This window comes from Mandrillus leucophaeus, unplaced genomic scaffold (assembly GCF_000951045.1).
Source record: "Mandrillus leucophaeus isolate KB7577 unplaced genomic scaffold, Mleu.le_1.0 Scaffold204, whole genome shotgun sequence".
Taxonomy (NCBI): domain Eukaryota; kingdom Metazoa; phylum Chordata; class Mammalia; order Primates; family Cercopithecidae; genus Mandrillus; species Mandrillus leucophaeus.
In genome coordinates, this window is record NW_012102077.1 from 1,847,464 (window position 1) to 1,859,832 (window position 12,369).

A 12,369-nucleotide genomic window follows, 5' to 3' on the forward strand; every position below is an offset into this window, starting at 1 on the left:
CGTTCTAGGATTTGCTGGAGGCGCACTATGACCCCAGCGTAGATATCCCCAAGAGCCTCAGGGGCTACTCCAAATACACGCTTCATTTTACATTATGTGTTTCTCAAAGGTAAAAATGTTCTCTTTAGAAACAATCATTATGACTTGGCAAAGAAATAATACAGAGCTGTTGATAGAAAAATCCTTAAAAACATTCTAGAACCATCTCATTTTTCTGGATGGAGAACTGAGGCCCACAAAGCAAGTGCTGGGTGATGTAATCCAGTGGGGTGGCGGGAGGGATCGGGGGGGTGGGGATCATCTCATTTCTTTCCAAATAAGTTAAATTTCTGAAATGATATGGTTACCTCGTCTTACATGATACTGGAGGATAGTTCTTTTTGGTTATTAGTTTCTTATTTAAAATCTTCAATCCAGAACTCTGATGATACTACATATGCATTTTTTGGTATCTCTCTGGATTTATGTCCAAAATGAAGGAAGACGTTTTAAAAAATTATGCATTCTATTTTTGGTTCCAGGGTAAGTCATCTGTTTGAAATAAGAGTGCTTACCCTGATAAATGTGTTTGCTTGCCTGTTCTGGTAAAAACACGCCAAGAGATGAACACATTCATTTTCATGTGCATATCACTTACTAGTATACAGTCCCTAGATAAATAGGAAAGCAGTACATTTTTTGAAGTATAAACAACTGTAGATATTACAGTGAGTGAAAATCAAGGAAACACTCATATATTGCTCTAAGCTACATACATCTTCCACGAATGACATGCTCATTAACAGCCCTCAACTCACCTTCTCCCCTGGATCTTTTATAGAACTGAATGTGAGAAAGACCCAATCTACTGAAAAAGAACAATGGGAAAGTCCATTGTAAAATTAATAGAGCAAAACTCAATTTTGGAAGGTATTCTTTTGCGTCTAGTTACTCAATTTTTCCCTCCCCTTACGTCCTGTAATATGGTTTACCTTTTATAGGATATATGCTTTATGTGGTATGCTGTTTATGTTAAGTACCCACATTTAAAGCAGAGAAATGCATTTGCTTTAAGACTTCGTATTTTAGTTGGATAGATGGAGACGTCCACCAACATATGTTCTGGTCATCAATAAGAGTATTCCCTTTCTCTTAAAGTCGTAGTGTACTTATTATCCTTAAAAATTAAATGCCATTGTGTCCTGTATGAACTGTACAGTAAAAGTAATGCTTACATGTAAGCATTCAATATATCTTAATGATAATTATGAATTAAAAACCAGAAGAATCTTTCCTGAAACCACAGATTCCTCCTTCTTACTACTAGATTTCTGTTTTTTATACTTATGGCAAGACCTGAGCACATTCCCCTCCTCCACTTCCTTTTTACCTTCCATTCATTCTCCCATCAAAGAAGGCCAATGTGGTTTCTGTTCGCATGACTCCACCAAAACTGGTCTTGCTAAGGTTATCCAATGATATAGTTTGGATGCTTGTCCCCTCCGAATCTCATGTTGAAATCTGATCCCCAATGTTGGAGGTGGGACCTGGTAAGAGGTGTTTGGGTTATGGGGGTAGTTCCCTCATGAATGGCTTAATGCCACCCTTAGGATAATAAGGTAGTTCTTGCTCTATCAGCGCAAGTAAAAGTGGGTTGTTAAAAAGAGCCTGGCACTTTCCCTTCCTCTCTCTCTTTCCATGTGACACATCTGTTTCTCTTTCCCCTTCTACCACCTTTTGATGCTTCCTAAGATTCTTACCAGAAGCAGATGCTGATACCATGTTTCTTGCACAGCCTGCAGAACCATAAGCCAAATAAACTTCTCCTCTTTATAAATGACCCAGGCTCTAGTATTCCTTTATAGAAACACAAAATGGACTAAGACACCGAACGACCTCCCAGCCACTAAATATGACATATTTTTAATTTAAATTTTACTGGACCTTTTCCCCCATTTCTTGGCACAACATTCTCCCTGTTTGTATTAAATCTAAGTAACTTTTTGGAAAATTGCTTATCAAGTGCCTTAGTCTGCTTCTGAGCTCTGGTCACTGCAGCATTTGGAGAGAGAAAGAAGAAAATGATCCAAGAAAGGAGTCTAAGAAGCGAGAGGGGAAATCAAGAGACAGCGAGGTGAGGCTCCAGAAGTAAGTCAGACCCCACAGTCCCCAGCTGTCAAAGCCACAATGACAGCCTGTTTCCTCTACTTCCAGGAGCCACCAGAACTGTCCATTCCATACTTTCAAGGTCTCTCAAGCATTTCCACTACTATCCATTTCTTCTACAGCTATCTTAGTTATATCTCCTCTGGATTACTGAAAATTCCTTTAAAAAGGGCCTTTCTGTTTATACCAGTGTCTTCTTCTAACAGTTCCTCATGTTGTAATGAGAATAATTTTTAAAGCAAAAATGTGATCAAATTACTCTCCTGCTTAAAGTTATTATTATTATTTTGGGACGGAGTCTTGCTCTGTTGCCCAGGCTGGAGTACAGTGGCGTGATCTCGGCTCACTACAACCTCCGCCTCCTGGGTTCAAGCAGTTCTCCTGTCTCAGCCTTCTGAGTCACTGGGATTACAGGCATCCACCACCACGCCTGGCTAATTTTTGCATTTTTACTAGAGACACGGTTTCACCATGCTGGCCAGCTGGTCTCGAACTCCTGACCTCAGGTGATCTGCCCACCTCGGCCTCCCAAAGTGCTGGGATTACAGGCGTGAGCCACTGTGCGCGGCCTTAAAGCTATTATTTTGAGGATGCTGGGAACCACTGAAGCATCCTAAATCCTACACACGACAAACGAGGCCTTTCATGATTTGGCCTTTGCTGACCTCTGCAGAGATACATTTCTTGCTGATTCTCAACACCGTGCTCATGTCACAGTTAAAAACTTGTGTGCGGTTCCTCCATCCAGTGCTCTCTTCTCTAGGCCTTCGTTCCTCTGCTGGCTCATTCTCCTATCTCATCCCACATCTCACCTAACTGCCTCTCATCCTTTAAGCTTCCCATGAGGTACCACATTTCCTCCTTCACCTCCAAGGCCAGGCTAGATAATGTCCCTTCCTTGAACCTCCAGAGCACGCTGGATTATCATTGATAATCGCTCCCTCTCTTGCCATGGGACACATCTTATGACATCAAAGATGTGTAGGGAGCTAGTTAATACCAAGACTTAGTCGATCATAGTCAGATAAAACTATCTCTATGTAATGAGAAATTCACAAAGGCATCAAAAGTAGCTTCCAAAATCTTTAACTAGTCAATGGCAAGGGGGCACTGCAGACAGATTTAAAACCAGCAAACCTGGCTTGTAGGCAGTGTCCTTAGAAGAATTTTAAGGGGAAAAGGACTTGATAAAATATGGCTTTTAGTAAGATTAATCTGACAACAGAAGGAGGCTTATGTAAACACACTTGGAGCAGGGTTCTGGTACACTTTATCTTTATTAGCTTGGAAAATCCAAATGATCCATTCAGCTCCGCTCTGAGGGGTAGGGCAGGCCCTTTCCCATTGTACTATGAACCGTGGATTCCTGAAAATATTTTTGTATTCCTAGCACTAAACACATCCTGGAATATGGTAAATGCTCAATAAAAACGAGCTAATAAATGAATGAAAGAAAAGCGTGTTACCAAGCCAGATTATGAGCTGGTAGTTAAAACAAACAAAACATCAAGCATGGCTAATAATGAACCAATACAAACTTTAGAAACTAAATCAAAGTATATGTCCTACTAACTGAGACTCAATTACGTCAGCTTCTCACACGAAGTGTAAAACCCAGCGTACTGCATTTCTGCCCCATTTATACAATATGCTATCACAGGGCAAGGTCTCTCATCTGCCCCCAAAACAAGGAGTACTATCCAAAGACAAATATTTATCACATTACTTTACAAAGTACTTTTTCCCAAGGTCAAAGCACTATCAAGATGATTACCTGAGACAGTTTTGTCGTAGTGGCAGGCAAAAGTGGGCGGCTAAACTTCTTCTGAGAGCCGATTGCTGCTGGAAATGGTGGTGCAGAAAATACAGCTGCCACACAATTAATTTTGTTTATCCACCCTTGCATTTCTTCTTGGCTCCTATGAGAAACAGTTACGTTTATATTAGGACATTGCGATGTCTAAGTGCATCACACTTTGCCTATTTCACGTTACTGATTTGCAATGGCATGTGAAAATCATTCACTCCTTCTGGTACAACTAATCCCTGACGAAACTTCATTAGAGATGAACATTGTCATTAGGCGATCACCATAGAGGTGTGGAAGCTATGATCATCACAGTGCAAGACTGTGATTCTCTCCCTAGGAAATAGAAGGGAAAAACGAGTAAACACTTGACAATAAATATTTACTAAACTTTTACTTTCTGTTTGATATGAGGCTAGGCCAAAAATTAATTATAAAATTTACTCCTCTCTTTTAATTGTACGGTTTAATTTTAAAATCTAACTGAGGAATGTATTGGTAGACGTAAGGTAAAAGGATTTATCTACTTTGGAAAACAGTTTGACAGATTCTTCGAAAGTTAACTATGCATTTATCATATGACCCAGCAATTCTACTACTAAGTAGCTATCCAAGAGAAATAAAAACATATAGAAACGTCGGACGCGGTGCCTCATGCCTGTAATCCCAGCACTTTGGGAAGCCGAGGTGGGCAGATAACCTGAGGTCAGGAGTTCAAGACCAGCCTGGCCAACATAGTGAAAGTTCATCTCTACTAAAAATACAAAAATAGCTGGGCATGGTGGTGGGCACTTTAAGTCCCAGCCACCTGGGAGGCTGAGGCAGGAGAATCGTTTGTACCTGGGAGGTGGAGGTTACAGTGAACAGAGATCACACCACCGCACTCCAGGCTAGGGTGGCAAAACGAGACTCCATCTCAAAAGAAAACATACAGATATGCAAAGATTTGTATGTTAGTGTTTATAGCATCATCATTCCTAAGAGTCAGAAAAGGGAAACAATCCAAACTGTCCAGTAAATGCATAAGCAAAATGTGGTAAATGCAAACAACCGAATAGTATTTAGCAATAAAGTACTGACACACACTACAATATGGATAAACTTTCAAAGTTTTATGTTACATAAAAGAAGCCAGACACAAAAGACCACATAATATATTAGTCTGTTTATATGAATTGTCCAGTAAAGGCAATAGTATAGAGGCCGAAAGTAGATTAGTGGGTGCCTGGGGCTGGAGGTGAGAATGGAAGTGACTACAAAATGTACATGGGGATCTCTTTGGAGTGATGGAAATGTTTCAAAACTGGATTGTGGTGATGGCTGAGCCATTCTGTAACTATGCCAAAAAATCATTGAAATGCACGTTTAAAACTGGTGATATTTTATGGTATGTAAAGCATACCTCAATAAGACTGGTTAAAAAAAACCCACCTGAGAGGAGGTGAAAATCATCTGATGTGATATTTTTAATTTATGTGTCATTATATCCAGAAAGCCCAAGATTCACAGTAGTTAATAAATATTTGTAAACTCATAAATGAATGGTAGAAATGATCATGAATCAGGACGGATTATCTACCATACACATAATCAATAAATAAAAAGTCAAAAAAAAAAAAAAAAAAAGCCAAAGTCATTTCCTTCATCAGTTACTCTGCGAGAAACCACACTAACTAACCTGTGACCACGCTAAATGTCAGCTCCTCACGGCACCCTCTCTAGGCTGATCTCTCTGGCTCCGTTATTATTTCAATGGACTGTTTTTTGCATCAATTCTGTCCAAAGTAATTAGATCTCCTTAGTTATTACATCTGGTATTTTTGATTCAAGAAATCAGGGAATAGAATAATTTGAAAGTTTCTTCATGCCTAATAGCTGCAATTATACATCCAGCTATGGGTCCCTGAGTGATGTTAACCGTCCCATTCCCACACTCAAAAACCCGGGGCAACTTGTTTCCTTACAACTTCCTCCTACAACTGGCAATTCATCCCATTTCCTTGATCACAGTAGAATGACATCTTTTCCTTCTAGTATAATCATGGACTATTGGAGCTCAGAAGGGAAACAAAAAAATAAAATAAACATTTACATTTATTGAACAGTTCGTATGTGCCAAGCACTGTGTGAGGTATTATATACACTTATCTCACAGACTCCTCACTAGAACTCTGTAAGATAAACATTATCCCCTACACTAGTGATGAGCTGAGGTTCAGAGGTTAAACTATGTGGTAGGAGAAAGAGCTAGAGAAATGGTGTTATCCAGGTCTATTTTACTCACTTTGTGATAGAACTTGTCTACTAAAACCCTCATATTTTATTGATGAGGACACCGAATTCTAGAGATGGTAAGTGGCTGACTAAAAGTCAAAGGGCTACTATGTAACAGACAAAAATGTAAATCCTGGGTTTCTATTTTTTTTTTTTAAATTCTAATCTTCTTGGGCAGCTACCTCGCTAATGAAAGCAGTTCATGACTTTGATTCCAACTAAAAAAATTTCCCATGCAGAACTTGATTTTATTCCTTGGTATAAAGTGGTGCTAAGTGAACTAAAACACAAAATCAAATAAAAACCAACAAAACATACTGAGTTTGAAAAAGCAAGACCCTCCAGTCGGCAGTTTTAAGTTTAAACACGTTTGGTTTCTTCTCATAGTCCGTGGCCTTGGATGCCAATGCGTGGTGCACACTCACAGCGTTTTTCAAGTCCTCTTCAGACAAGGCCTTTTCTGGCTTGTATTCGTCCTACAGATGGATACAAAGAAAATAAAGGCAAAAATCATGACCAGATTTCAACTTAAATTTTTAAAAGCAAAAACTAAAAAAAAAGTTTTTAGAAAATTCAAGTGAATGAAAAAAATGAAATGAATGGTGATTAAAAACAACCTTATAAATGCCATAGAACATCATGTTGTTTGAAAAATTTGCTGAGAATGAGAAAATACATCTACCCAAGAGGCAGTTTTAAAAAACTGATACATAATAATTGAGATAAATAAGGAGCTAAGTAAGGCCAAAGGCAGAAATATCTATCGTACGCATTTTATAGTGAACAGAAATGAGACTTGGACCAACAGTGTGATTTGGTTTCAGGATTAAATGGATAAAAGCAACACCTTACAGATAACTGTCAACAGAATTATACAGAGGGTAAAAACAATGCCATTGTGTTCTCTGCTCTAAAGATACTACCTGTTACTTTCTGTTTAGACTAATTTTTTTTGTTTTGTTTTGGTGAGACGGAGATTTACTCTTGTTGCCCAGGCTGGAGTGCAACGGCACGATCTCGGCTCACCACATCCTCCACCTCCCAGGTTTAAGTGATTCTCCTGCCTCAGCCTCCCAAGTAGCTGGAATTACAGGCATATGTCACCACGCCCAGCTAATTCTGTACTTTTAGTAGAGATAGGGTTTCACCATGTTGGCCAGGCAGGTCTCAAACTCCTCACCTAAGAGATCCACCTGCCTTGGCCTCCCAAAGTGCTGGGATTACAGACGTGAGCCACTGTGATTGGCCTGTTTAGACTTATACTATCAAAAGAAAAATGAATAGTAAAGTAAAATGATTACTCCAGCTCTTTGGCTGAAAGAAAAGAGGAAAATCAATTTAATAATCAGGTGAAAGCTTAGCTTGTTATCATAAAATTGAAAAATAGGTAAACACATATGCTACAAACTGTTAGATATTTTCTAGAGTTTAAGGCCCCGCTTCCTCCTTCCCATATTTTATCAAAAACAAGATATGACGCTAAACTTGCATTTCTTCTGTAAAACACACACATGTACCCCCGAACACACACAACACATCACCTTCTAATTAGCAGTAAAAGCCTAAAGAAAGATATCGTCTGATTTCTTATCAGTCTGCTTTTACCAGTTTTCAGAAAAACAATGATAGTCCTCCATAATTCCCCTCCCCTTCATTTATCCCCTCCACAGAACAAATAGCTCAAATGTACTACTGCCATCAATTCAAACTGAGTCAAAAATAATCTTTAATGTGACAAAGCTGTGAGGCAAAGGTTTTCCCTCCACAATAAGATATAAATACCAGCTGTAATATAAAGATTATCCACATTTATAATATTAAATGACAAAACTGTTACTTTGGGATTGCAACAAGTCTTACTTTATTAAGCCTCCGAGGTGAAGAACTGCTATTGACAATGACAGTCTTCTAGAGTGGTATGATGAATAAAGGAGAATTTAAAAAATTAAATACAAGATATTTATATGTGCCTGTTACATAATTCCCAGTAATTCATAAAACTATAATCTAGTTACATTTTAAGATCTGTCTTGTCGTTTTTTAAATGAGATTTTTCTCAGTAATTTAGCATTCCAAATATTCACAAATCTCCTTCCAGGGAAATCTTCATTAGAGTAGGAATTTCAACTAGAGGTAGCATGACTACACAACCCCTCCAGCCTTATAATTACGCTATAACAGAACCCTGCATATCTGGCTCTCCATGTGGTATAACTTAGATTCCAGACAAAAACATGAGGTAGGTAAACAACTGGAATGAGGAGAAATGATGAGGGCCAAAATCACTTTAGGGAATTTATATGCCACCTCCATTTCCATGCAAACTGATCCCCTAACACACAAATGACTGAGTTTGCACAAAGGTTAGCCTAGAAATTTGTGTGTACCTTTTTTTTATATTCTAGGTCCATGATTTAAGCTTTTATCTTAATTCCTCTTCCCTATTTTCTTTGAATTAATATTTTATTGTTGTTTGAATTTCTTAAGATGATTACCTAGTTCTTTTATTTTCTGTATTTCTCCTTTGGTTAAGAAAGAATTTAAGGTTACAATTTTTCCTCTGAGTATGGGTTACACTGCATAGCAGAGTTTGGAAACGAAAAGTATTTTTTCAATGCTTTCTAGATAGTTTGTAGTTTTAATTTTTATCCATTCTTTAATCTTAGCAACATCAAAGAATGTGTTTCTCAAATTTAAGGCAAAGTTTTAGTTATATATTATTATACATTCATAATTTTATTGGTTTATGACCAGAGAATAAGGTCTAGAAAATCCATTTTTCCCAAATTTGGTAAGGTTTTTCTTGTGGCCAATTACATGTTTGATTTTTGTTAATGTTGCATAAGCATACAAAAAATTTATTCTTTTAGGGATGAATGTGTATTTATATTCAAAGTTTACTGACTCAGTTCCTCTGCCCTTACAGCATTTTTTCTAGTAGTTTCTCCCCTTCAGACAAGTATATTAACCGTTTCCACTTCAAGTTCTTGTTGCATTTCTGATAGCTTTTTTATATATATTTTAGTTGCTATGTTGTCTGGTGCATTTAGGTTTATAACTATCACCTTCCTTATAACTATGTGCCACTTATTACTTAAAATGTTCTTCTTTATCCTGTTAAATGCTTAGTCATATAAGATGGAAATTTAAAAGAGTCTTTCTTTTAAGAAAATGCTCTATTTATCTATTCCTCACCCACATCAACAAGACTTTGAAAAATGTTTTGTTCTGCAATCTTACTAAAATTATCATGTTATGCATTTTCTGTTTCAAGAAACCTTATTTTGAATTTAGATTATACATTCTGAGTCTCCCCTCATATATTTAACTGCATCTGTGTTTCCTTGCTCACCTGCTTCTTTCTTTTTTCCATCTTGACCTCTCTCCTCTCATACCTTTGCTATTTTCTCTTCTCTCAAGTATTTTCTTTAGGTAGGTGGTATACTGTTTTATTCTTATCCTCAAGTATCTTTCATTTCTTTGATAGGTATAGAACTGGACATAGAACATAAGGCTGCAGCCTTCTTCACTTGTTTTACTTATCGTCTGGAGATTCTACCACCTTCTAGCTTCCAGTTTAGTACAAGTCCAATGCCAATCTGATTATTTTCTCTTAGGAATCACATACAGGTTTTCCTTTAATCTTAGAATTCAGGATTTTTTGCTAGGTTATGCCTTACTTTTCTTATCCATCCAGTCTGAAACTAAAAAGTCCCACCCTTATTCTCCCTTATGTGATCATTACTTGGGTTGATAATTGCTGACAAAAGTAATAAACATACTTGCGCAGACTGTAGCTAAGACAGATTTAAGGTCTCCAGCTATGGTTGCATCCAGTGCCAACCTACAATTCCTTTACATCTCCCTGATTTTTGAAATTCTTCCTTGGCTTTTTGTCACGATATTCTCCTGGTTTCTCTCCTACCTCTCTGGTCATTACTTCGCTATCCCCTGTTCTGCATGCCCTTCTACGTAACCGTTGGGATGGTTTCAACTCCACATTTATATCACAACGTCTAACAAACTGCTATAGGTGAATACGAAACACAAAATCAATTGGTAGCTATTACTATTGAATGACTTAGACTGTCTCATTTGGAGCCACTATAAATATTCTTCGAATATATTATCTGCTGATAACTTCATTTAAAACCAAGCTCAAAGGATGACATTCTTAGACTGTTCCTAAAAATGCAAAAAAAAAATTTTTAATGCAACATTTATTACAGACCTAGGAAAAAGCTAACAGTAATTGTCACTTTGGAAGAACTGTACAATTATTTTAAAAGAGGACTCTATTCCAAGGTAGTTTCCAAAACTCTAACATACACTGCCAGATTACCTTACATTGGAAGGAAAACACTACATGGGGCATCAGTGGAAGACAGGATCTATTTAATTAGGGCTAAACTGAAGTTGAAAAATTTTAAGTCTAAGAAGCTTCCACTTTTCTAGTTGATAATACAATTTTACCATTTTTTCTTAAAAAGGCAAAATACAAACTTTAAAATATTTTCAGCATATTGAATTCCTACTAGAAAAATAAAGCTCCAACTACACACACACACACACACACACACACACACACACACAGAGCAAAAACCAAGAGCAGAGTGGTAACATTACGGTTGACAGTTGGATTAAAAAAATGACTTTATCCTACCAAGTTCATTCTGACATCTTTATTTTTCACTGAAGGAGAAGACAGTGTTTAAATGGTAGAATTGGGAAGGAAGAAATAAGGGATAAATTACTGTAATCAAACCATTTCAAAACAAGGACTATTTGCTGTGCAAACTAAATGTGAAAGAGTGAGCAAGATAAATCCAATCAAGAAATTTTCTGTAAGAAAAGAAAATGCTCCACGACATCTAATTACTACCCATTTTCTCAAATAAATGAGGGGTGAAACTGATGACTAAAAACATATTACTCTCTCGTGTTCCCTGCAATCTACATCGTTTTATGTAATAGGATTCACTGGATCACTCCACCGTCCCAATAAGCACCAAGAATGCGATTTCACAATGCCATTTATTTCAAATTTATTTAAAGCATGAAATAAAAAGTTTTTCCCCCCTAAGAAGCTTGTTAATTAAACCTCTTGGGAAGTGGCATCTTCACACACTAACATAAAAATCATCTACATATGTACAAAAAAATTGGCATCAAGTCTGAAAAACTGTACGTTCAGGTAAGATAAACTACAATTTGGAAAATGACCACATTGTAATTAAAATTCTTATCAATTTGAAAAGCACATTCAAGACTCCAGTTTTCAATATATTATTTACTTCATGCCTCATTAAATAGGCAAAATAGCTACACGTAATTAAAACAATTTTCAACAAAGTTGAAATGGTCTTGATTTCCACTGAGAGAACATAAAAAGGGGAAGGGAGACCACATTGTTACTTGCAGCTACGTGGAAATAAATAAAAATGTTAGTAATTAAAGGAAGCTGGGTCCTAAATTGTCTATTAATGCATGGTTTTGAAAATGGCATTAAAAATGTTTTTCATAATTTGATGGCTATCTTTTTTAAAAAATGCTAAGTATGTCTGATTAAGTGTCTTTCTAAAAATCATTTGGCTTCGTCCTAATAGCTATTTCAACATGTAAAAGAGCACAGAACCAGCAGTTTCACAAAAGGAAATAAAAACGCCATGAGCTCACAAGAAAGCAGAAGGGGCAACCGGAGACCAGGACAGAGACGGGCCTGCTCTGAGTGCCACAGTCTTGGGCACATCAGCTCCGGGCTGGTTGCTGTCATCACAGTCTGGGAGGCCTTGACTCTTTAGTGGCTTCCTTCTGTGCCTGAACCAAGCCCTCCCCTGATGCGACCAACACTGCAAAAACTGCTTTTACAATGGAAACTTTTAAAAAACCTATTGGTTGAGCCTGGGAGGTCAAAGCTGCAGTGAACTGTGATCACACCACTGCATTCCAGCCCGGGTGAAAGAGTGCGAATCTGTGTCAAAAAAACAAACAAACAGGCTGGGTACAGTGGCTCACGCCTGTAATCCCAGCACTTTGGGAAGCCGAGGAGGGCAGATCACGAGGTCAGGAGATCGAGACCATCCTGGCTAACACGGTGAAACCCCGTCTCTACTAAAAAATACAAAAAAATTAGCCGGGCATGG

The 12,369-nt window shown here is 37.6% G+C and overlaps 1 protein-coding gene across 2 annotated transcripts in view; it reads right to left on the reverse strand.

Annotated features, from left to right (window-relative positions):
- Nucleotides 1-12,369, reverse strand: part of PSD3 (pleckstrin and Sec7 domain containing 3) — a 594,572-nt gene that overhangs the window by 38,945 nt on the left and 543,258 nt on the right. For both annotated transcript variants that reach the window (XM_011979615.1, XM_011979616.1), the window contains 2 exons: nucleotides 6,545-6,702; nucleotides 3,920-4,064 (listed from right to left, as the gene is read on the reverse strand). In XM_011979615.1, coding sequence (XP_011835005.1) covers nucleotides 3,920-4,064; nucleotides 6,545-6,702 — 303 coding nt within the window. The remainder of the gene's footprint in view (nucleotides 1-3,919; nucleotides 4,065-6,544; nucleotides 6,703-12,369) is intronic.